Source organism: Bufo bufo, chromosome 8, assembly GCF_905171765.1.
Source record: "Bufo bufo chromosome 8, aBufBuf1.1, whole genome shotgun sequence".
Classification (NCBI taxonomy): Eukaryota; Metazoa; Chordata; class Amphibia; order Anura; family Bufonidae; genus Bufo; species Bufo bufo.
In genome coordinates this window covers 182,796,108-182,823,120 of record NC_053396.1, presented here as the reverse complement: position 1 = coordinate 182,823,120, position 27,013 = coordinate 182,796,108, and the positions used below count along the sequence as shown (strand labels likewise).

Here is a 27,013-nt window from a genome sequence, read left to right as displayed (position 1 = left end):
TTTGTTGTGTGGTGATAGTATAGCATGATTATTGAAGCAGCTGTATGAAAGTGTAATTTGACCACTGTATAGAACAACAGTTAGTCCTACACCCAGGACCCCTGACGATAGTCTGTTTCAGCAGGCAGAGGCTCTTGAAGAAGCACCGAGGCCTTCTCTCTGCGCGCGCTCAGCCCCTTTCACTTCTATGAGGCTGAGCTGCACCTAGACCACGTGACCAATGAACATGACATCACGTGGCCTAGGAAAAGCTGGAGAAGGCCATGGTGCTACTGCAAGCACTGCTGCCTTCTCAAACAGCTGATCAGGGGTCCTGAGTATCAGACTCCCACCAATCAGATACTGATGACCAATCTAGAGGATTATAGAAAAAAAACATTCTAATAATAATCATAATAAAAAATGAATAAACTTTACCATTTGTTTTCCTCAGCACATCACACAGAAACCCGGCCTCCTCAAGTATCCTCTCCTCGAAGCTGCGTTTTCCAACTCCAAAATTATTCAGTGTTAGCACGGAAAAACGTCTCAGCGCCTTCCATTTTTCACCACTACTGAATGCAATATCTGTGCAATGCAATAAAAAAATTGACACTACCATCAGATTCTTTTCCATAACAGAAAATTCCTGGATGGTTTTATGAATAGTTTCCGGATAATTCTTTTAGGTCACTCCATATCTTCTATTTCCTGTCCTGTCTCCTTAACGTCCTCCTTGTTTGGACTTTTAGCAAAGCAAACAGTCTCACTTGACTACTACTTGAGTCACTACTTGAGTAGTACCACTGAAAATTGGACCTTGAGACCTAACTACGTATTTTTTTCATGTGCTGTTTTTTTTAAAACTTCACTTTTTATTTATATGTTCTCTTTAAAAACTTCTCAAAAGTAATCAACAAAAACTGGGACAGGCTAAAACTCTCAGTGGCTTCAGGCTGGCTCCCTCTCATAATCTGCTAACTCCTGCTGTTTCTGTTTCTTCACAGCAGCGATCTGAATTCTAATAGTCTGTCGCAACCTCAGCCTCAGCGCTCTCTGGCTCACAATCTGTTACTACCTTCCTATATGGCTATAATTTAACTCCTAGAGTGGAGCTCCCTGCCTGTCTGTCACTGAATCTCAGGGGATCGTGCAGGTATGCTGTGTCAAGAAACATAAACAGCAGGAGTTTGCAGATTATGAGAGGGAGCCAGCCTGAAGCCACTGAGAGTTTTAGCCTGTCAGTCACAGTTTTTGTTGATTACTTTTGAGAAGTTTTTAAAGAGAACATATAAATAAAAGTTTTAAAAAGTTTTAAAAAAACAGCACATGAAAAAAAGACGTAGTTAGGTCTCAAGGAACAATTTTCAGTGGTACTATTTAAGTAAACGTCGTACATGTGCTGAGAGGTCCTATAAGTTTGTACAACTACTTGAGTAGTGACTTACATATTACACTATCTGAAGATAAGACCGGCACTCACTGGTAAGTTGCAATTTCTTTTGTCTTTATTTGTCACATAATAATACAATTGTGACGCGTTTCGGCTCTAAGTATATGCCTTTCTCATACTTAGAGCCAAAACGCGTCACAATTGTATTATTATGTGACAAATAAAGACAAAAGAAATTTGCAACTTACCAGTGAGTGCCGGTCTTATCTTCACATTTTGTGCCGGGGACGCCAACTCGAGACACGTGCACCACGCGACGGAGTGCTGACTGTTTTCTTTCACCTATTACACTAATCAGTGAAATGCACTTCTGTGAGCATCTGTATCTAGGCCTATCACTGCCATACTGTTATCCTAATTCTACCTGCTATTACCATGGAGACTACTCTTCAGATATCTTCTTCCCCTCACAGCAGCAACAAACTGTCAGTGTGTTCCCTATCCCTATGCAGGAGCTTTATCTATCTGTTAACTGGATAGATAAGAGGGGCACACCAGCATCTAAAAATCACATGGAGCACCAGCCAATACGTTTATAAATCTATTTATTAGCACCAAAAAATTAAAATCAGGTGAGGTTCCTCAATATAATCACATTAAACATGCAAATTACTTAAAACATAAAAATGTATATAGCCATCTGTAGGGACTTGTTGCTGAATTGTGTAGCAAAGTCACTGGTTAGTGGTTACTTTCTAATAAAGGATCGTGACTGTTTATCCTTATGTGCAGTCTTTAGTACAAATTCTGATGCGCTAAGTCTAATGCGCAATGTCTCTGCTGCTACATAATATAAAGGTTCCGACTGTGGCCAGTAATTTACAATTGCGTATACAGTCTTTTTGATTATCTTCACAGCATATACCGGATTAGTCTGCTGCTAAATCGTGCTGTGTGTGAACACACTACTCACTGTTCTGAAGCGGTGGAGTGACCGATCACTCGTGCTTGGCGTGGCGTCCCACGTGTTGCAGCATCGATGGTCTGAGTTCCGGTCCGCTCTTTTGTATAAGTGAGTAGGATACCAAAGCAGGGGAAATACAGTCCGTTTAGACGCCGGGGTCAAGCGATGGTTAAGACCCAGTTAAATATTCGGCGTTACTTAGTGTCTTTTGATCCAGACACAATGAGACTTTATGTTTCTTCCTATCAGCTGTGCAGAAGCGATTCCAAAGATTCAAAGGTGGTGCGCAGATTGTAGGCTGCGGTTTCTTTCTTTACTCGAGACTTGTGTACACCAGACGCGTTTCGGAGTTGGCAGTGACTCCTTCCTCAGTGGTATCCTACCCTGCTTTGGTATCCTACTCACTTATACAAAAGAGCGGACCGGAACTCAGACCATCGATGCTGCAACATGTGGGACGCCACGCCAAGCACGAGTGATCGGTCACTCCACCGCTTCAGAACAGTGAGTAGTGTGTTCACACACAGCACGATTTAGCAGCAGACTAATCCGGTATATGCTGTGAAGATAATCAAAAAGACTGTATACGCAATTGAAAATTACTGGCCACAGTCGGAACCTTTATATTATGTAGCAGCAGAGACATTGCGCATTAGACTTAGCGCATCAGAATTTGTACTAAAGACTGCACATAAGGATAAACAGTCACGATCCTTTATTAGAAAGTAACCACTAACCAGTGACTTTGCTACACAATTCAGCAACAAGTCCCTACAGATGGCTATATACATTTTTATGTTTTAAGTAATTTGCATGTTTAATGTGATTATATTGAGGAACCTCACCTGATTTTAATTTTTTGGTGCTAATAAATAGATTTATAAACGTATTGGCTGGTGCTCCATGTGATTTTTAGATGCTGGTGTGCCCCTCTTATCTATCCAGTTAATTTATTTACCTTAAAAGATTGGGGATATCTTTTTCAGGGGGAGCACCCATTCCTTGTTTTTTGGAGGGTGAGCCATTCCAACCATTCCAGCCTATTTATCTATCTGTGCTGACTGCTACAGAAGGACAACATTTTGTAGCTAATTTTTTAATAGCACAGTACTGCCGAAATAAAAAAAAGGAGAAAACAGGCCAAAATTCACAAAAATATATATTTTCTATGAATATTGGGTTCAAAAATATCCCTTTCTGATGGAAGTGTCCCTTTAACTTAGAAGCTATACTGAAATCACACAAAAAATAATATTTAACACTTGTTATAGAACACATAGACCCACAGAGTTCCAGGGATAATTGAAAGTGCAGAATAAACTGCATAATCTTCAAAATAATTTAACAATTTTATCCATTAAGGTGTGAGATTTAAACATTTTTGTTTTGCTTTGGAAAAGTGTAGACCATTCATGTTCATTAACCTTGTGTTATTCAAAAATATGTTCACCATGGTCCAAATTACAGTATGTGCTTGAAACCTTCCTTTGGAAAAAAAAAATACTCAGAATCTCACCAAATCTGTGCATTACATGGACATTGGCATTATTTAAATGAAAACTCTGTAATACTACATTTCTCCTGTGGTGGTGCTGCAGGGAAACTGAACACTCGCTGTTCAGGCAGTGGAACATCCTATGACCAGCTTGCTGGTGCAACCTTCCAACTAGTGCTGAGCGAAGCGAGCTTCAGATCATAGATCTAAAGTCCCTTTGTTCCAAACTTCGTATACAGAGACCAGTTGCAGTGTCCTGAAACACACTGCTTAAGGCTACATGCACACGACCGTATGTGTCTTGCGGTCCGCAAAAAAAAAAAGGATGACATCCGTATGCCATCCATTTTATTTATTTTTTGCGGATCCATTGTAACAATTCCTAAAACGGACAAGAATAGGACATGTTCTATTTTTTTTTGCGTGGCTACGGAACGGACATACTGATGCGGACAGCACACGGTGTGCTGTCCGCATTTTTTGCGGACCCATTGAAATAAATGGGTCCGCTTCCTATCCGCAAAAAGAATGGAACGGACATGGAAACAAACAACGTTCGTGTGCAGGTAGCCTAATACTGTGATTGTGTTTCATGAAAATGTGCTTGTGCCTGAGTTCCCATAAAGTTGCATAGGGAGAGGGAGGTTCTAACAAACCTCCCAGGGCTGACTCCGCACTGCTCTCTGAGAAGAGAAGAAGGAGGAGAGTGTAATGTCTGAGGGAAAAGCTGCACCTCAGCAGCGATTTTGCAGAGTTATCAAAACTCCAGAGTTAGTTCCATGTACAGCCCATAGAAGGGATAGATTATAGAAGATCCAGGCAACCCAGAGAGGGAGTGAGAATATTGGCGAAGAAAGGTAATTGTCGTTTATCAGGCTCTAGTCTCTTTTGCATTTGGTGGAGAGATTGTAAGCTACCAGTTGACACCATAACCAAAGACAGAAAGGCCACTTGTTAGTAGATAGTATTCCTGTAGAGGATACAGAAGTATATGACTATACAGTACAGCAGAACCTACATGTTCTCCTCTACTTCACTAATCCCTCAACTGACTTCCTGTGACTGACTTGTTCTATATATGTGATGTAATAGCACCACCTAGTGGTGACTGGGTGTAATGCAGCTACCAGCCTGTTGTAGGGAATTTGCAGCTATTACAGAGTAAATTGAGATTATAATGACTTTGGATTGCAATTTTAAAATGCTTTTCATGCTTTTCAAGTTATAAAATCGAATACCAAAATACTTAATGAATTTCACCTCGGCGGAGCCCATACATTTAAATGCTGTACGAATGGTAATAATACAGTCCTGATCAAAAGTTTAATGATATTTTATCATATTTTACATTGTTGGATCTTAACAAGGTTCCAAGTAGAGCTTCAACATGCAACAAGAAGACAAAACAGTTTTTGAGCATTCAATTAATTGAAAATAATGATTAAACTGAAACAGGCTGTTTTTTAGATGATCGAAATTTTAGGACCACATGCTTTTAAAAGGCCAAATCTGTGCAAAGATGTCATTTTCATTTTCTGTCAGGTAGTCACACGTTGTGATGGCAAAGGCAAAAAAACTCTCCCTTTTTGAACGTGGTCGGGTTGTTGAACTGCATAAGCAGGGTCTCTCACAGCGCGCCATCGCTGCTGAGGTGGGACGCAGTAAGACAGTCATTTGGAATTTCTTAAATGATCCTGAGGGTTATGGAACAAAAAAGTCAAGTGGAAGACCCAAAAAAATTTCAGCAGCACTGAGCCGTAGGATCCAGTTGGCTGTCCGTCAAGACACTGGACGATCCTCGACCCAAATTAAGGCCCTTACTGGTGCTGACTGCAGCCCCATAACCATCAGACGGCATCTGAGACTGAAGGGCTTCAAAAACAAAAAACGTCTTCAAAGACCTCGTCTTCTTGAATGCCACAGAACTATTCGTTTGGACTTTGCAAGAGAGCACCAAACATGGGACATTCAAAGGTGGAAGAAAGTTTTATTCTCTGATGAAAAAAAATTTAACCTTGATGGTCCTGATGGTTTCCAATGTTACTGGCATGACAAGCAGATCCCACCTGAGATGTTTTCTATGCGCCACAGTGGAGCAATGGAGCTTCAGGAAGTGCAAGGGCATAAAACGGCCGCTGGCTATGTCCAGATGTTGCAGAAAGCATTTCTCATGACTGAGGGCCCTCGTCTGTGTGGTAACGACTGGGGTTTTCAACAGGACAACGCTACAGTACACAATGCCCGCAGGACAAGGGACTTCTTCCAGGAGAATAACATCACTCTTTTGGCCCATCCTGCGTGTTCCCCTGATCTAAATCCAATTGAGAACCTTTGGGGATGGATGGCAAGGGAAGTTTACAAAAATGGACAACAGTTCCAGACAGTAGATGGCCTTCGTGCAGCCGTCTTCACCACTTGGAGAAATGTTCCCACTCACCTCATGGAAACGCTTGCATCAAGCATGCCGAAACTGATTTTTGAAGTGATAAACAATAACGGCGGAGCTACTCATTACTGAGTTCATGTTTGAAAGTTGGATTTCTGTTTTGGGGGGGTTTAGTTTTTTTTTGGAGGTGTGGTCCTAAACTTTTGATCAGCTGAAAAACAGCCTGTTTCAGTTTATTTGTTGTTTTCATTAAATTGAATGCTCAAAAAATGTTTTGTCTCACTCCCATTTCTTCTTGTTGCATGTTGAAGCTCTACTTGGAACCTTGTTAAGATCCAGCCATGCTAAATATGGTCTTAAACTTTTGATCAGGATTGTATTACAGGTTATAGCTACTAGAGATGGGCCTTTCTCTGGATCAACTTGCAGGAAAACAGGATGAACTGGATGGACAGATGTCATTTTTCAGCCTTATAAACTATGTTTCTATGTATTGACTAGGACCATCACTTTCCCAATTTCCTCTTGAATCTCGATAAGAAAAGAAGTGGCAAAATAAACATCCAATGAGATGAAATAAAGAGCCAATAACTAACACAGTGGGAACAGGCCTACCTGATGCAATACTCACCATCTCCTTTGGTAAAGTCAAAGAATGAAGGATAATAGGCTCGTCCACTGAACTCATCTGCTTTGTCAATTAAAGTCTCTTTGATGGCATCATAACTACATAGCACAATAACCGGCTGGCTCCCTTCATACACAGTAAAGAAGTCGCCATATGTTTTCGACAGCTAGGAGAAAGAAGAATTAATTTTGCATGACTTACTATTATCTGATTGTCCCCTGACATATTATATGAAGTGTACTATAACTGCCCTTGGTATACAAGTAGTTCTGTAGCCATGCACATATAACTGTAAGCTGTGTACTGGGGTGGGCTCCCCAGAATATAGCAAAGTCACAAACGGGGAAAGCAACCCCAACACCCGCTTTTGCCAAAACAGTATTTTACTTAAACTTGGCAATGAGCATGACCACAAATGCTGGGAACACACAATAAATTTACATACACCAGGCCCAAAGGCTGAGACCCTTGTGCTGCATGGCGCAGCGCCCTCCAATAGATGCCAGAGGAAAGTGTGGTAATTTACCTACTAGCGGGCACAATTAAACAGCCACGTCTTACCTGTTATTACCCTAAAAGATCAAGAACAACTGTTTGAGTGTGTGATACAGGCTAGTCTGCGGTGCAGCACAATAGCTTAAAAACTTACAATACTGTACCGTATTCCCCCTCCCATAACTGGTCTTGTAGCACGTGCCAGAGTATTCCTTCCCAGCCTAGCTTGAGTTTGTGGGGAAGTTTATCAGTTCTCCAGTGTAAAATGTCACTTTAAATTGTGGAGTCCTTGCAATGAACAGCCAGCAACACTTGTGGCGTGACACAAACAGAAATCCTATCTAACTACAGGATTGGTGTCAGTCTCTAGGATTCTAGGAGCCAACACTGTGGTGAGGTGCGTGCCTGCTCTGCATCCACTGGTGACTGTGAACCAAACAAAAGCTTCTCCAACAAGCATGCAGTACCACAGTGTATGTTGCTTTGCTCCTCAGTTCTCATCAGCATTCCAGGAAGCAATCCTCGTTCTTCTGGACAGGATCAGGGTCTTGGACACACTTAGCTTCACTTAGCTGCAGCTCTGGTCACTGAGGGATGCTCCCACACCTGGATGTAGACGGATCCTCTGCTCACACAGTTCCTCAGTCTCATCTTCCTCTAAGATGGATGCTCCCTTTCTTCTGCAGGCTTTGTAACTCCACCTCTCATGAATATGGAAAATATGCAGTCTGATAGCTGTATTTAGGAAATAGCAGCATCTTGTGGCCAACCAGCAGAATGTCAGTCCAGATCATTTAACTTGATTAACATAGTGCTCAGACAATGAGAGCTGTTTCCCCATCTCACATGCCACCCTACTAGAGGTTGTAATCCTCGGCAACCCTCCTCATACAAACTCATCCTGGGCATAGCGCTGTGGAGGCACACCAGCAATGGGCCTGGTTGACCTTCGCAGAGTTATAGGCTCAGAAGCACTGAGGACGTCAGGCACATCTAATGGGGAGGAGCTGCTAACTGCTCAACACTTTCCCTGGGTGGCAAGCTTGCCATGGCTGGAGCCTCTGTGGGTACCGGGGCAGGGACAACCCACCATTCCCAACCCACCATTCCTCCTCCTCCTCTAAGGGGATTTCCTCTGTACTCTGAGCAAGAGGAGGCATCTCTTCCACGCGCACAGGCTCATCAAAATTAATATGCCTCAACATGTTACGGTGCAAGTTTCGTGAGGACTCCCCAGTCCCTATTGGCTCTACCTCATAGACAGGGATGGCAGAGTATACCCTCCTCTTCACCATGTATGGGACCGCCTCCCACCGTCCACCCATCTTCCCAGACGGCCACTTGGCTTTGACCATCACTCGATCACCCAGGGCATACCCATCCCTCTGCACTGGTCTTGTATTAGGGTGTACAGCTTGTCCCAGGCACTCCCCTACAACCTTGTGGAACACTCTTAGCTGGCGGCAGTGCTCTTGCACCCATGTGGTGGTATTTTTCAGTGGTGGCTCCATCGGATCGGGCATATGGAGATCTTCAATCTCCCATCCGGCTCTCCTAAACATGAGCATATGTGGGGAGTATCCGGTGGTACTGTGTACCCTGTTGTTATAGGCCCACATCAGTTAAGGTAGGTACTTTTGGCTGTCCTCCAGAGTCCACAGCATCTGGCAAGGTGTGGTTGAATTTGCTTGCCTTGTTTCCCTGGGGGTGATACAGGGTGGTGCGTGAACGTTCGATCCCATACAGTTGGTACAGCTCATTCATTAGAGTACCCTGAAAACATGCCCCCTGGTCTGAATGTATCCTGCGTGGACACCCGAGCACCTGTATAAAGTGTTTGCAGACCGATTCAGCAGCCGACTTTGCCATCTGGCCTTTGGTGGTTACAACCACCGCATACTTTGTGAAATGATCTGTCATGACTAGAAAGTACAAGTGTCCCGAGGTAGAGTAACCAATCTGTACATAATCGATTATAAGGAGCTCTAGGGGTGCAGAGGTCCAGATGGCCTGTACTCTTACTCAGCCCGCAGGACCGACACCTAAGACATGCCTCGGCCACCATGTCCGCCAAATCTGGACAGTATACCAGCCGTTGGAGCCACTTGAATGTTTTGTCGCTCTTGAAATGGGCACCCCTCCCATGGGCTTCCTGGGCAGCCTCCGGTCCCAATGACATGGGGATGACAATCTGTTGCCGGTACTGCAGCTCTGATTGCAAGCATATGATCTGACACAGGAGGCCCTGGGTAACAGTCAGCTTGTTACACTGTCTCAACAACTTCTGGCCCTCTGAATTTAGATGGGCCCACTCTTCTGGCTGAGGCCAGATGTTGGTCCGGACCCATTCTTTCACTTTCCACAGGTCCGGGCAGTCATTCTGGACCCTCTCACAATAAGCCAACGTCTTTCCCAGCACCATTGGCATTCCGGACGCCACCCAACTTGAATGTACCAAGTCCTGGAACATGGGCAATCAACCAAGGTCAGGAGTTTCAGTGTCCTTTAGCTCCTCATCAGCACTCTGAGTCGACAACCCTACAGAGACTTGGGAGAGTGCATCGGCGTTGCTGTTCTCCCTCCCTGACTGGAACTTGATGCAGTATTGGTACTTAGAAAAGCTATGTTAAAGAGCACTGAGCTTGGCATTCTCCAGATGTACTAACGTGGTGTTGTCCATCATCACGATCACCTCTGCATCAGTCAGGCACTCTGTGAACCTTTTCGGTCATGGCCCACACCAGTGCCAGTAGTTCTAATTTAAAGGAGCTATAGTTGTCAGGGTTGTGCTCTGACTCCTTCAGAGACCAGCTGCCATAGGCAATGACTCTCTCACGTCCATCCTGGACTTAGGATAACACGGCCCCCAGACCATGTAGACTTCCATCAGTGTACAGCAGGAATGGGGTGTCGAACCACGCATAAGCCAGAATCAAGGCACTGGTCAGCGCCTCCTTCACTGCTTCAAAGGCCTCTTGGTTCCGGGGTCCCCACTCGATAGGATGATTCTTGGGCCCCCCGCAGTGCCCCTTGATAACTTGTTTAACAAGCCCACCAAATGAGCAAATTTGGGTATAAACCTCCTGTAGTAGCCGGCCAGTCCCACGAATGCCCGCACCTCTCGTAGTGTACGCAGCTGGGGCCATTTCTGGACGGCCTCCACCTTGCTGGGCTCCCCAGGATACAGCAAAGTCACAACGAGGAAAACAACCACAACACCCGCTTTTTCTAAAACAGTATTTTTCTTAAACATGGATTTACATACACCCAGCCCAAAGGCTGAGACCCTTGTGCTGCACCACGCGGCGCTCTTCAATGGATGCCGGAGGATAGTGCAGTAATTTGCCTACTGGCAGACACAATTAAACAGCCATGCCTTACCTGTTATTACCCTAAAAAATCAAGAACAACTGTTTGGGTGTGTGGTACGGGCTAGCCTGCAGTGCAGCACAACAGCTTACAAACTTAAAGTGCTCTACAGTATTCCCCTTCCCATAACTAGTCTTGTAGCACGTGCCTGAGTATTCCTTCTGAGCCAAAATGCCAGCCTGGCTTGAGTTTGTGGGGAAGTTTATCAGCTCTCCAGTGTGAAATGTCACTTTAAATTGTGGAGTCCTTGCAATGAACAGCCAGCAACACTGACACAAATAGAAATCCTATCTAACTAACTACAGGATTGGTCTCGGTCTCTAGGGTTCTAGGCGCCAACACTGTGATGAGGTGCATGCACGATCAGTCTTACCGACACGGTCTGCTCTGCATCCGCTGGCGACTGTGAACCGTACAAATGCCTCTCCAACAAGCAAGCGGTACCGCAGTGTCAGTGTTCCTGGAAGTGCAATGGCCAGGATACGGGTTGTTAATGTTCTGTATTTGTCATGATGCCAATTTCAGCATGCGCAGGGTACTATCCCAGGGCCCTTCCAAGGTGTTATAACGCACGTCCCAGATTAGGAATGCCAGAGTGGTGTAATGGCCTATAATGTCTCTGTAGGGTTGTGGTAGTTATGTCACGGTGTCTCCTATCTGGTTACAGCTGGACTCCTGGCTCCTGGCTCACTTTCAATAAATTTGAGTGTAGTGATAGAAGGAGTGATAGAGGAATTTTGCAGAGTAAATGATGTCCAGACCTTTAGATGAAGTTCAAACATTGCTTTACTTGAAATAACTTGCTGTTTTCTGCTTTGTTCATCCAGCTGAGTTGAAGGTGCTCAGACTGGGTATATGGCCAAGTCTCAGCCGAGACTAGCCCTTGCTGTCTTCCCTATGCAGGGTAGCTCCTGGACACTATCACACAGCCTTCCCCAACAGGGGTGGCTGGCACACTGACTCTAACTTCCTTCTCCACCCATGCTGCAGGATGTGAGAACAGCCCACTTCTCTCACAGCGGGGGAGCTAAGCTGGAAAACTCCATTCCAGTTCAGATATACCAAACTGTCTCTGCCAATGTGCTGCTGCCACCTATTGGTAACCAGGCAAATTACATGAACAATTGAATTTAACATAGGTTTATATGCACATTTCTGGAGGACATGAGCAAAATCACATCTGATGACATTATAAAGGCTCTTAGGAGATAGTAGCGGGGTAGAGGCGTGTAGTAACACAACTCCGGGGTGTTACATTAGCAATACTCGTTCCTCTGGACAGGATCAGGGTCTTGGACGCACTCAGCTTTACTTAACTGCAGTTCTGGTCACTGAGGGATGCTCCAACACCTGGATGTCGATGGATATTCTGCTCACACAGTTCCTCAGTCTCAGCTTCCTCTAAGATGGCTGCTCCCTTTCTCCTACAGTATTTGTAACTCCACCTCTCATGAATATGGAAAATATGCAGTCTGTTAGCTGTGTTTAGGAAAACACAGCATCTTGTGGCCATAACAGCAGAATGTCAATCCCGATCATTTAACTTGATTTATACTAACAGTGTTCAGACAATGAGAGCTGTTTCCCCATCTCACATAACGATTGTGTGTTTCCTGGATAGGTCATCAGTATCCATGACCTCCGCCAATTGGCTGTTTGAGAATGCACAGGCGTTCCTGTGAGCGCTGCAGCCTTCTCCCTGCTCACCAAACAGAGCGCGTACATTGTATAGTGACTGTGTTTGGTATCCCGCTCAGCCCTGGTTACTTCTATGAGGCTGAGTGGCACTTTGGCCATGAATGTGAAGTCACACGGCATAGAAAAAGCTAAGAGAGGGACACGGCACTACTGTGAGTGCCCCTGCGTTCTCAAGCAGCTGATCTGCAGGGGTTCTGGGTGTTAGAACCCCACCAATGACATACTCGTGACCTATCTAGGTCATCAGTATATAAGCCTGAGAAAACCCCTTTAATACAAGTCACTTACTAATGTATTGTTAATATCCATATTGTCTCCTTTGCTAACTAGATTCATTTTTACATCACATTATACACTTCTCATTTTAAGCGGTTACAGCCACCTCTGCCTTTTCCTATAGTGTACAAGCACGCGACCACCACTGTTTGATTGCAGGGTGGATGAAACCATGGAAACAAGTGTAACACCCCAGAGTGGTGTTACCACTTCTGCACCCTGCTACTATCTCTATTGATCTAACCTGTATGTCACCTGTGCATTTTATTCCAGGTTCACCATAATGTGCATTTCTAATGATGTCTGAAGCTGTTTATTTCATGTTATGTGCCTGGTTCACCAGCAGGTGGCAGCAAATATGGCAGAGCTACAGTTAGGTAGAATGGAGCTTTCTATTCCATTCTAATCCCCTCCCCTCCTACTGGGTGAGTCCTACTTCCTGCAGGAAGGGTGGGGACTAGTTTTCCTTAGTCTAGCTTACCCCCTGCTAGGGCACAGGTGTGGAGGGCACGTCTCTTCTGCACGTGCCCAACAAAGCCAACCAGAGCACCTTCAGCTCTGCTGGCCATGGAGGCCAAAGCTTAGAGCCTCAGGAGCCAGGAAGGAAGTTCACTGGCCCAATCTAGAGACAGACCAAAGAAAGAAAGTGCAGCATCCAGAAGAGAGCAAAGTCAGCCTGTCAGTATAGCAGAGCGAGAAAGCAACAGATGTAGCAAAGACGAGTTTGCCTGCCAGTTTTAATGCTAAAGCCTGCTGGGACCAAGACAAAGTTTGAAGATTATAGTGTGTGTGGTGGCTCACCTATTTTGATGTCTGGATTTAAGGTGCTATGTTAAAGCCTCACCCAAAAGCTTCAATCGTATATATTGGTAATTAATTCGTAAACATGCACTCTACTCATTCAGAGTCGCATTAGAAAACTGAATATTTTAATCAAATATAAATATAAAAAAAATATAGAAAATATGGATCCAATTAAAAATATACTAATCATAAAAAAATACCACCATCAGATCACTCCCATTAATTCAACAAGGTAATATCACTGCATACATGATTACATATAAAACTTGGATAAAACTCATATAAAGCAAAAATCGATGAAATATATAAAGCAAAAAATATAGCAAAAAATAAAAAATTAGGTAGCATAGGATAACAATTGATACTCTGATTGACGGTTATTTCTATTGTCCCATGATTCTATCTGAAGCACAAGTTCATATGTCACATGATTAATCCATTCTTATTGTCCAAAACTCAAAACAGTCCAAAAAAATTCATAAAAATTAGTGTTTACTGTAAAATAAAAAAATACGTGCATATAATAAAGTCCCAATTTGGTCCAAAGATATGGTGTAAATAATGTGACTTAAAGGGAACCTGTCATTAACTTTTCGGTGACCTCACTGAGGGCAGCATAAAATAGTGACAGAAATGCTGATTCCAGCGCTGTGTCACTCATGAGCCAAAAGTAAGTGGTTGTTGAGAACCATAATGATTGCAACCCAGGCCTTGAAACGAGTCAAATCTACCCGAGAAGAGTCCTGGTTATTCCTAATCTCCTGCTCTCCCCTCCTATCTGCTGATGATTGGCAGTTCTCTCCTAAAGAGAAAGAGAGAAAACTAGGTAGAAGACTGTCAGTCATCAGCAGGTGGGCAGGAGAGCAGGAATATATGAATAACCAGGACTCTTCTCAGGTGGCCGTGACTCTTTTCCAGGTCCAGTCTGCAATGATTGTGATGTTGGTTCTCGGCAACCACTTACTTTTAACTTATAAATGACAGACCGCTGAAATCATCTCACCTGTCTCTACTTTATGATGCCGTTAGTACGGGCTGCATAAATGTGATGACAGGTTCCCTTTAATAAATGGTGATTAACAGTTCATCCTCAATATTTCATAATCTGTGTATTTCATCAGTTACTGGTATATTGTTCATTTAGTGTCTGTTGGTTCTGTGATATATTATCAATAAAAAAGTGCCTCAAAATTAATATTGTGTCCTGAGTTTTTCTTTTTGATACTTTCACCTCTTATTTAGAACATACTCTCTTTAGCTTCAGAGTAAGGGCTCATTCAGACGGCCGTATGCTGTCCGCAAAAATGCGGATCCATTTTTTTGCGGACAGTTCAGCATGTCCGCAAAAAAACGGTTGCATTCCGTTTTTTTGCTGATTTATAGACTTCAATAGGGCCATGTCCTGATTTTCACTGACAATTATAGGACATGTTTCATTTTTTTTGCTGAGCCGTGCAATGGAAGAAAAGGGCCTCATAGAAGTGAATGGGACAGCATCTAATCCGCAAAAAAACTGATCCGCATTTTTGCGTACAGCATACGGCCGTCTGAGTGAGCCCTTAGATAGATAAATATAGACATATTTAGAAGATATATAAAAAATATATAATAAAATGTATGAGAATAGAGATGTAGATATATATATACAGTCAGGTCCATAAATATTGGGACAGACACAATTCTAACATTTTTGGCTCTATACACCACCACAATGGATATAAAATGAAACAAACTAGATGTGCTTTAACTGCAGACTGTCAGCTTTAATTTGAGGGTATTTACATCCAAATCAGGTGAACGGTGTAGGAATTACAACAGTTTGCATATGTGCCTCCCACTTGTTAAGGTCCCAAAAGTAATGGGACAGAATAATAATCATAAATCAAACTTTCACTTTTTAATACTTGGTTGAAAATCCTTTGCAGTCAATTACAGGCTGAATTCTGGAACGCATAGACATCGCCAGACGCTAGGTTTCATCCCTGGTGATGCTCTGCCAGGCCTCTACTGCAACTGTCTTCAGTTCCTGCTTGTTCTTGGGGCATTTTCCCTTCAGTTTGTCTTCAGCAAGTGAAATGCATGCTCAATCGGATTCAGGTCCGGTGATTGACTTGGCCATTGCAGAACATTCCACTTCATTCTCTTAAAAAACTCTTTGGTTGCTTTTGCAGTATGCTTTGGGTCATTATCCATCTGCACTGTGAAGCGCCGTCCAATGAGTTCTGAAGCATTTGGCTGAATATGAGCAGATAATATTGCCAGAAACACTTCAGAATTCATTCTGCTGCTTTTGTCAGCAGTCACATCATCAATAAATACAAGAGAACCAGTTCCATTGGCAGCCATACATGCCCACGCCATGACACTACCACCACCATGCTTCACTGATGAGGTGGCATTCTTAGAATCATGAGCAGTTCCTTTCCTTCTCCATACTCTTCTCTTCCCATCACTCTGGTACAAGTTGATCTTGGTCTCCTCTGTCCATAGGATGTTGTTCCAGAACTGTGAAGGCTTTTTTAGATGTCGTTTGACAAACTCTAATCTGGCCTTCCTGTTTTTGAGGCTCACCAATGGTTGTGGTGAACCCTCTGTATTCAATCTGGTGAAGTCTTCTCTTGATTGTTGACTTTGACACACATACACCTACCTCCTGGAGAGTGTTCTTGACCTAGCCAACTGTTGTAAAGGTTGTTTTCTTCACCAGGGAAATAATTCTTTGGTCATCCACCACAGTTGTTTTCCGTGGTCTTCCGGGCTGAGCTCACCGCTGCGTTCCCTCTTTTTAAGAATGTTCCAAACAGTTGTTTTGGCCACGCCTAATGTTTTTGCTATCTCTCTGATGGGTTTTGTTTTGTTTTTTCAGCCTAATGATGGCTTGCTTCACTGATAGTGACAGCTCTTTGGATCTCATCTTGATAGTTGACATCAACAGATTCCAAATGCAAATAGCACACTTGTAATGAACTCTGGACCTTTTATCTGCTCATTGTAATTGGGATAATGAGGGAATCACACACACCTGGCCATGGAACAGCTGAGAAGCCAATTGTCCCATTACTTTTGGTCCCTTAACAAGTGGGAGGCACATATGCAAACTGTTGTAATTCCTACACCGTTCACCTGGTTTGGATGTAAATACCCTCAAATTAAAGCTGACAGTCTGCAGTTAAAGGGTTTCTACCACCAGAAATACTGTTATGTAGCCGTTCACTTCTGTCTTCGGCGCAGGCGCAGTGAGTGAATGATGCGATCCTGGTGCCGGATTCCTCACTGCGCCTGCGCCAACTACGTCACAGTGAGGAATACGGCATCAGGAGAGCGGCCTTCACTCACTGCGCCTGCGCCGAAGACAGAAGTGAATGGCGCAGGCGCGGGATTTTGGCAGCGATGCGGCGGACCGTGCCATCAATCAAGAGGAGCTGGGCGGGCAGAACACTGGACCTGGGCGGGATAAAGGGTGAGTGGACGGAGCCTCTAGGTGCTGATTTTACGCCCACATAGCACCTAGAGGCTCATTAGCATATAACAAAAGTGCTTTTTTAACAAAAACGGCTGCAGGGACTAATGTTAGAAACATACTGTTATGTAGTGCTGACATTAGCGCATCGCTATATCAGTCAGCTACTTAACAGTATTTCTGGTGGTAGAAACCCTTTAAAGCACATTTTCTTCGTTTCATTTCAAATCCATTGTGGTGGTGTATAGAGCCAAAAATTGTAAAATTGTGTTGCTGTCCCAATATTTATGGACCTGATTGTATATATATAGTTGTCACATAATGAATTGCCTCCTATGACTTATCCAATTCATTAAAGAACGTCCCAATCCAATAGTGTATGTCTATTTATTAGAAGATCATTTGAGTATTACTAGAAAAGTTTCTCTTGTCATGATTTTCATATCTAATTGTTTAGACATAATCACTTGCGCATTAATTTTAGCATTAAAAAATAAACTGCCTATGCGTTTTTGATGCATTTTTTGTACGTTTTGTTTATAAATCAATTCTTATGTTTGTCCTTAGTGTCATTTCATCGTTCCAGAGTATTTGTATGTAATTTAATATTTCCACTTCTTATTTCAAGTGCAAAAATAGATTAGAACCATTCCCACTCTCTACAAATACATAAAGGTGTTAATTGAAGAATGTTTTACTTGTATGTATATCCTTATTTTTGTTCTTAATGTTATTCCATCATGTCAAAATATTTGTATATAACTTAATGTTCCCACTTCTTGTTTCAAGTGTTGGATATAGAAGAGTTGTTCCCACTATTTACAGATGGATAGGGGTGGGGGCCTCCCAAGGAGGAGAGATCGAGGTGCTGGTAACACAGTCTGACCTCGATTTCTTGTCCATGAAGGGCGCCCACCCCGGATCTACAGAAACCCGAACAGCTCAATCTCTGCATTGAGTGCGTTGGGTAACAATGTATTGAATTCAAAGATTCTTCTCGATTCCAACCTTGACATACAGTACAGACCAAAAGTTTGGACACACCTTCTCATTCAAAGAGTTTTCTTTATTTTCATGACTATGAAGGCATCAAAACTATGAATTAACACATGTGGAATTATATACATAACAAACAAGTGTGAAACAACTGAAAATATGTCATATTCTAGGTTCTTCAAAGTAGCCACCTTTTGCTTTGATTACTGCTTTGCACACTCTTGGCATTCTCTTGATGAGCTTCAAGAGGTAGTCCCCTGAAATGGTCTTCCAACAGTCTTGAAGGAGTTCCCAGAGATGCTTAGCACTTGTTGGCCCTTTTGCCTTCACTCTGCGGTCCAGCTCACCCCAAACCATCTCGATTGGGTTCTGGTCCGGTGACTGTGGAGGCCAGGTCATCTGGCGCAGCACCCCATCACTCTCCTTCATGGTCAAATAGCCCTTACTTTCAAAGTTTTCCCAATTTTTCGGCTGACTGACTGACCTTCATTTCTTAAAGTAATGATGGCCACTCGTTTTTCTTTACTTAGCTGCTTTTTTCTTGCCATAATACAAATTCTAACAGTCTATTCAGTAGGACTATCAGCTGTGTATCCACCTGACTTCTCCTCAACGCAACTGATGGTCCCAGCCCCATTTATAAGGCAAGAAATCCCACTTATTAAACCTGACAGGGCACACCTGTGAAGTGAAAACCATTTCAGGGGACTACCTCTTGAAGCTCATCAAGAGAATGCCAAGAGTGTGCAAAGCAGTAATCAAAGCAAAAGGTGGCTACTTTGAAGAACCTAGAATATGACATATTTTCAGTTGTTTCACACTTGTTTGTTATGTATATAATTCCACATGTGTTAATTCATAGTTTTGATGCCTTCAGTGTGAATCTACAATTTTCATAGTCATGAAAATAAAGAAAACTCTTTGAATGAGAAGGTGTGTCCAAACTTTTGGTCTGTACTGTATATGCAATGTGATTTCTTCCCCTCCATTGTTTCTTGACTTTTTCTAGAGCTGCAAAAATAAGTGTCGATGGATCTTTATTGTGTTGTTCTTTGAAGTGCTTTGACAAGGAGTATTGTTCAAAGCCTTTTCTTATATTATTAATATGTTCAGCTATCCTTTTTTTAGAGTTCATTAGGAAGATGGATAGAAACACCTTTTTTAATAAAAAGGAAGATAAAGAAAATAAAGACAATACTTTACACATAATACTTCCATTTAATAATCAATATAAAAAAATAGAGGGAATTATAAAGAAATATTGGCCTTATGTTCTAGAGGATCCTAGCCTCTATGGATCCTAGCACGCTGGGTGAAAAATAAACACGGATCTGATTTGAGAAGTTGGAGTACCGCGGTTTATTCCTGTATTTCTGCTTACGTATTATGAAATACTGAGGATGAACTGTTAATCACCATTTATTAAGTCACGCTATTTACACCATATCTTTGGACCAAATTGGGACTTTATTATATGCACGTAATTTTTTCTTTTAAACACTTATTTTTATGATTTTTTTTGGACTGTTTTGAGTTCTGGACAATAAGAATGGATTAATCATGTGACATATGAACTAGTGCTTCAGATAGAATCATGGGACAATAGAAAAAAACGTCAATCAGAGTATCAATTGTTATCCTATGCTACATTATTTTTTATTTTTTGCTATATTTTTTGCTTTATATATTTCATCTTTTTTTTTGCTTTCTATGAGTTTTATCCAAGTTTTATATGTAATCATGTTTGCAGTGATATTACCTTGTTGAATTAATGGGAGTCATCTGATGGTGGTATTTATTTATGATTAGTATATTTTTTATTGCATCCATATTTTTTATATTTTTTATATTTATATTTGATTAAAATATTTAGTTTTCTAATGCGACTCTGAATGAGTAGAGTGCATGTTTACAAATTAATTACCAAAATTGTTTTTGATGAACATTTATTCAAGTAAAGCTGCTATTCAACTACATACAAGGTCTGGACTCAATCTTTTTTTTTTCAAATTCCTCCATTATTCCCCCCTATTTATTGCTTCGGAGCCAAAGCCTCGGATCCAACAGTATCCAGGTAGGAGCACCGTGACACACAATAAGAGACATTATAGGCAGCACTATACCGCTGGACATTCCTATACCTGGGTCACATTACATAGAGGGCCCTAGGGGGAGGCGCCCGTTGCACAAGCAGCATATAATGTGATGGAAAAATGAATCAAGGTGGCAGTATGGACACTCACTATACATTAGTAAGTGCTTGGTATTAGCTTTGTCTACATAATAGTAGTGAGACAACCCCTTCAATTACCTCAGCCCCACTTCGGCCTTCAACATTACACAAGTGATGCCTTTATTTCTCGTTATCCACACACATGCTATATTTGCTATACTCACATTCCTAATGGACTTCACAATATTGGTGAAACTAATCTTATGAAGAGTACCGATGATGGGAAGAGGCATTGGTCCAGGAGGCAGGTTTGACCTCTCCAATAATATCTTTATATACTTAGCCAACACGCTGGCTATGATAAATGTCAAGAGGACTGTAGTGACCAAGTATAAATCCATCCTGTGAACAGAAATTCATATGCAGAATTAGTAAAGAGGTTCCCCATTATCTCCACAACACTCAGGTACATTAATATTATATGGAAGGGGCGACCTTAATAGAAGGATGGCAGGAGTTTCAACTGGCTCCAATGGCAGCTACAGGGAATTTTATTTCCCTATACCTGCCTTCAGGGGTCTACATAGAGATAAGGGTCTTCCTTCTTGTCCTGGTTAAAGCTAAAAACATCCCTAACCACCTGAAAAGGAGGACCCCCATTCTTTCTTTCTATAATGTTTGCAGGACCCGTACAATATGGTAGGTTGCCATGTAAGGGGTATACGTTAAATTATGGTAATTTCTCCCCTGCAAAATAGGTCTTTTGCAAACTAATGTAATTACTGTTACTCTGCTGCCATCTAGTGGTGAAACTTTACAATTACTTTTCCATATTGAAATGGCTTAGGCAGGGCGATAAATCTCCTTAAAAAAAGCTTCCTATATGGAGATTTACTGGCAATGCTCCATTGTAAACGAACAGGCAAAGAGGTATCTTCCAATCAAGAGAACAATCTCCCCAGCTCCAACCACTTACAAGTCTTGGGATTTGGCAAGGGAATATAGCCAAGCCAGATATCCATCCACAGACAGCTGTTTCGAAGTGCTTGCCCCATCAGTATAAAGTAGGATTCTTGCTGGCTCAGTGCGATGCCTTGGAAGTGGCTTTGGTAGGGTGCTGACTCTCCTTAAAGAGGCCAGTCCTGTATAGAGACTTACTGGAAGTACTCCATGACATGGAGACTTATTGGAAATGGTCCAAGGTTATCTTTCTTGGGAGATACCTCTTTGCACATACTAAAAGAAAAAGAATCCTGGATGATGTTACTTCCTGGAAGTGGGCAGTCTGTAAAAGTGTGGCAGAGAGCAAAGTGGGCCGACAAAATAAGGGTGTGATTCAAATAACAATGACTGAGTTTTGTTTCAGGCTCGGAGAAGAGGAGCATTGTTCAATGGAGTGTAGATTGCCAAAACAATAGAGATAGAAAATGGTTTGGAGCAAGTTGCACACTTAAAAAGCATTGCAGTAGAGACACTCTTTGCCAAGAGAACACCAGCGAGACACCCTAAGGGTCCATTCAGACGTCCGCAAATGGGTCCGCATTCGTTCCGCAATTTTAAGGAACTGGTGCGGACCCATTCATTCTCTATGGGGACAGAAAAGATGCGGACAGCACACAGTGTGCTGTCCGCATCCGCATTTCCGTGGTGCAGCCCTGAACTTCCGGGCTTCCGCCCCGGACTTCCGGGCTGCGGCTCGGACAAGAATAGGCAGTTCTATGGGGGTGCCGGCCGGGTGTATTGCGGATCTGCAATACACTATGGACGTGTGAATCGACCCTAAAATTAAGTACTGTGTTACTGTGCATAAGGGACTATATATTGTGCACTAGCGGATAATGAGGAGTGCTCTTATTGTGGATGAGATACGTTACCAAAATCGATAGGATACTGACATTGTTAAGCTACCAGTCTGCATGTGTTCCTCTTCTTACTACTTGTGTAAAGAGACTATACTAAGACGTCTGTACTGCAACGACTTGCTGAAAAGGTTCTCCAGTAAAGTCTTCAGTTCTACTATGCTCGGTTTGGCCTCTCCTTCTCTCAACCTGGTGTGGACAATACGAGGACTAAAACTACACCCTTAACACTCAGAACCCGCCAACCTGGTCTGGGCATCCTCTATCCATAGGCCTCACAGTAGCTACACGATCTACCACTTTGGTAGGTATGCCCACGGCTGCCATGCTCTTTGTTGTAAAGAGATGGTCAACATAAATATCCAAATATCTACAGTTGACAGATAGCGGATAGTACCTCCAGATTACCTGATCCACTAGACCACAGCTGCTTTCGAGACCAGGGTTTCCACTGAATCATCTCATATTCTGCATCATAGGCTTCCTTTTTATCCAGGAATTATGTTTTTTTTACTTTTATTTACATTTTAAATGTGACTACATACTAAGTGAATCGCAGAACATATGTGATTTGTAGTCTTAAAGGGAACCTGTCATGTGGATATTTGATTATAATCTAACTAATTATATACAATCATTAACTACTAAAAATTGCCTTAGATGTATTCACTTACTGGTGTGACAGATGGTTACCTCATAATATACACACAAAGATGCCACATGCCGCATGCTAATGATTTGAGTCCAGCGTGATGTCAGTGAGTCCAGCGTTTATTTAATTAACAGCTATAGCCACTCCCCTGCCCACCTGCTGCTGGTTCCTATAGAAACAAACTGTCATTCAGCAGCAGGTGGGCGGGGAGAGTCAGGAGCTCATGAATATTCAGGACTCATCATTATCAGCTGGAGCTTTTCAATACAAGATGTTGGCAGATTGACTGGGTCAATTAAAGAAAGTGACCCAGCATTGTGCTAAGAGAATCAGTCACTTATTTATGTTGCCCTTAGGCTACTTTCACACTTGCGGCAGAGAGATCCGGCAAGCAGTTCCGTCGCCGGAACTGCCTGCCGGATCAGGCAAAATGTATGCTAACTGATGGCATTAGTAAGACTGATCAGGATCCTGATCAGTCTTAAAAATGCCTGATCAGTCGAAAAAATGCATTGAAATGCCGGATCCGTCTTTCCGGTGTCATCCGGCAAAAACGGATCCGGCATTTATTTTTTCACCTTTTTTTCAGTCTGCGCATGCGCATACCGGAAGGACGGATCCGGCATTCCGGTATTCTGAATGCCGGATCCGGCACTAATACATTCCTATGGGAAAAAATGCCTGATCCGGCATTCAGGCAAGTCTTCAGTTTTTTTAGCCGGAGATAAAACCGTAGCATGCTACGGTTTTCTCTTTTGCCTGATCAGTCAAAACGACTGAACTGAAGACATCCTGATGCAAACTGAACGGATTACTCTCCATTCAGAATGCATGGGGACATACCTGATCAGTTCTTTTCCGGTATAGAGCCCCTGTGACGGAACTCTATGCCGGAAAAGAACAACGCAAGTGTGAAAGTAGCCTTAGGACACCATAAAACTGGTGTCAGGTTCCCTTTAACTGAAGTCCAACCACTGGAAGGTTTTTATTGTAACTTGTGAATTTTATGCAGGGAAAATGTTGCAGTTGATACAGCTTGTGGGATGACTGAAATAGAGGATCTTCCAGGTGGTGAATATTTATGAGCATGTCCTCTATGACATAGTAGTCATTTGACCAGGAGATCACTATTAATATCTTCTTATTGGCTTGTGAACATACAAAGAAGACCAGTTGGCCTCATGCTCTACACCTTCACATGTTGATTGGCCAAAGTTTCTTTAACTAGATGATGGGATATCTTTTGCGAAAGATACAATTAAGGATGCAGGAGGCATCTAAAACACCTAAGCGCTTTTGTCTTGTGGTTGCTCGAGTGGATTTAAAAAAAAATCTTAAAGTGTCAATCATATTTTATCCTGAAGGCTGATCACAGTGGCGTACCGCCAATATAGGCAGACCACGCCGTTGCTATGGGGCCCGCGGCACAGGGGGGCCCGGAGCGCATGGAAGGCCCCGCCCCCTACTCTGCACAAGATAGTGACTGACAGTTTATTCATAGGAGGCGTCCCGTGGACCACCCACTTGTTTTTTTTCTCCCTCCGGCTCCTACCCCGGGCTCCCCCTTGGTTGACGGCACGACACCCCTCCCTGTCTGACCTCCGGGCTGCGGGCTCCCTCCCTCCTCAAGGCTGAGCCTACGCTCATCTGCATTTCACACTGGCCAATCAGCTTTTAGCAGCGCAAAGATCCTGCTGCTGATTGGCCAGTGTATAGCTGGCACAGCAGGAACAGCGCAGGCTCAAGCACGCACAGATGCATGCACGTGCTGCCCGGAGTGCCCGCCATCTGACTGCCGCCCTCAAGAAAAATCATCAGTGTGCCAGTGAGTGCAGCCCCCCACCCCGGCCCATAATGAAGGAAGGACCGCTCCCGTCAGTGAACATAGAACCCGGCGGCTAGAATAAACAGACGTGTGTGCCACATACAGTAAGAGGTCTGACAATAAAAAGTTCATATATGTGTACCAGGATGGGTATTCTTGATGGGGGAGGGCAGCAGCAAGCATTGGGATTTTTTTGAGGGGGGGCCTGTGGGCTCATAGAGGGCTCAGGAGGACAATGTGTTTTCCTCCTACTCTCCACCCCCAGAAAAAACACACTGTACTCCTGAGTCCTCTATGAGCCTACAGGGCCCCCCCAGCACATCAGTCACCTTGCGGGCGGGATATGAGGATATGATTGGTGGCACACATGCATGTGCACACTCAGCATCAGCAGCAGTTAAAGGGGCTATATATATTGCCCCCCAAAATGCCCGGGGCCGAGCACCTTACTTACCTCATTCCCCGGCACCCGCATTGCTCCTGATGCCCGCAGTGTCGCCACTGCCTCCCGTCACGCAGATGAAAACATCCAGCGACATGGTGGGGCAATCAATAGCAGGCCATGATGGGAACGAGCCTCCCTAGCATCGCGGGTGACTCTAGGGAGGCTCATTTCCGACGCAGCCTGCTATTGTCTGCACCCCCCTTCATTGGGCATAAGTATTATCTGTATGCGGTGCCTGGGCATTTTGGGGGGCATAATAGGGATTAGATAGCCCCCTTTAACCCTTAGTATACCGGAATTGGCAAATAGGGGTGTGGCAGGGGAGGAGCCAGGGAAGGAGGTGGGATGGGCCAGGGGTGGGTAGTGGGCGGGGTTAGGGGCCCAATTCAGATTCTTGCTATGGGGCCCAATGATTTTTATGTACGCCCCTGGCTGATCAAGTTTCATTTTCCATGTTGGATCCGTGCACCTCAGCATAAAGAGGACCTCATGGCTCGTGAGCTGGTTTTTAGCCATTGTACCACTAATTTATCCAAAATGTAAGCGATATTTAATACTTGGGTCACTCTCGTTAACCATTACCAGTACTAGGTTATAACCTGTTTATGTCCTCACATTTCACTACTGAGGGTCTAGTGCAGCCTCCGGAGGGGACATGGATTACAGGCTTGCAAGTCTTTGGGTAATTGGATACTGGTGTCACAAGGGTCAAGACAACAAGCAGGGGCGTAGCTATAGGGGGTGCAGAGGTAGCAGTCAGCAGGAGCCTGAGGGGGCCCAAAGACCCTTGTGCCACATAGGACACTGGCATTATAGAAAGTGCATACTGGTCAATTTACCCCTCTGACTGGAGAGAAGGGGTTAGGTTAAGAATTTAGCATGAGGGGTGCCGTTTCAATGTTTGCCTCAGGCAGCAGGAAGGCTATGTGCTCCTAGGCCCCTTGCCAACAAGCACTGAGGGACGGAGGCCCAAGCTGAACTCTTGCTCCAGGGCTCATGAGCTTTTAGCTACGCCCCTGACAACAAGATAATAAAATAGAGACAGATTGAGGTAGGACAGTAAAGGAGAGGAAAAGAGAGAAAACCAGTTTGCCGGTGAGGGAGAGGATTAGCAATTTTTGGCACAGAAACTATAAGAAAAAGTTATTTGTTCCAGCTGCCAAAAGTTGATAAAGGCGACTTAGATGTGTTCCTAAGATAAAATAACACGCACACAAATATCACTGGTTACATAAGGCACAGCATCTGTTATATAAGGGAAGATACCAGTCGAAAGAAAGCAATCATTTCATAAACTGCTTTTAACAATTTCATAAATTTGGGCCTTTGTAAAGTTCACTGCAAATGGTAATATTGTATTCAAGGGACCCCACATATCTGGCTTGGGGGTGGGGGGCAGCACCAGAAATGTTATCGCCTTTGATGTCTCAGATACAATACAGACCCTATAGTGTGGTTAAACATTTATACATTTTTAATTACTTTTACCAAGCGGCATGATTTCCCACATTCCATGCCACTAAATTGTAGATCAGGATATTCTCTATTAAAACCTCACTTTTATTGTATTAAGAAAGTCGGTAAGCAGAAAGTAAAGGCAGAGAAATATTCCCCTAGAAAGTATTAAAAATAACTGGAGATAGGGCGACAGAAGGTATATCAAGATGTAGAAGGCATTGAAAGCATTCCTATTTTATCTAGACGGCAATTACAGAATACTAGGCTGGAGTCGTATTCTAGGAGATAGTGCTAGATTAATTTTTGTATAATCATGTGGTCAAAACAGTCTTAGGCTACTTTCACACTAGAGTTTCTGCTGGATCCGGCAGGGCTCAGGAAAAACGCATCCGTTACTGATAATACAACCATCTGCCTCCGTTATGAACGGATCCGGTTGTATTATCTTTAACACAGCCAAGACGGATCCATCATGAATTCCATTGAAAGTCAACGGGGGACGTATCCGTTTTCTATTGTGGCAGAAAAAACGGATCCGTCCCCATTGACTTGCATTGTGGGTCATGACGGTTGCGTCTTGCTCCTCATCCCATGACGGAAAGAAAATTGCAGCTTGCTGAGGTTTGCTCTCCAGTATGGGAACGCAACCAAACGGAAC

General features: G+C 43.3%; 1 protein-coding gene across 2 annotated transcripts in view; it reads right to left on the bottom strand.

The window, feature by feature from the left end:
• Nucleotides 1–27,013, bottom strand: part of LOC120977518 (cytochrome P450 2F2-like) — a 76,780-nt gene that overhangs the window by 21,265 nt on the left and 28,502 nt on the right. The window contains exons 1-4 of one of the 2 annotated variants that reach the window (XM_040405508.1): nt 20,612–20,667; nt 20,341–20,518; nt 6,849–7,011; nt 418–567 (exon numbers count right to left, since the gene is read on the bottom strand). In XM_040405508.1, the coding sequence (XP_040261442.1) occupies nt 418–567; nt 6,849–7,011; nt 20,341–20,517 (490 nt within the window). In that variant the 5' untranslated portion in view covers nt 20,518; nt 20,612–20,667. Of the gene's footprint in view, nt 1–417; nt 568–6,848; nt 7,012–20,340; nt 20,519–20,611; nt 20,668–27,013 lie in introns of those variants that run through there. The other variant, XM_040405507.1, reaches the window with a different exon arrangement.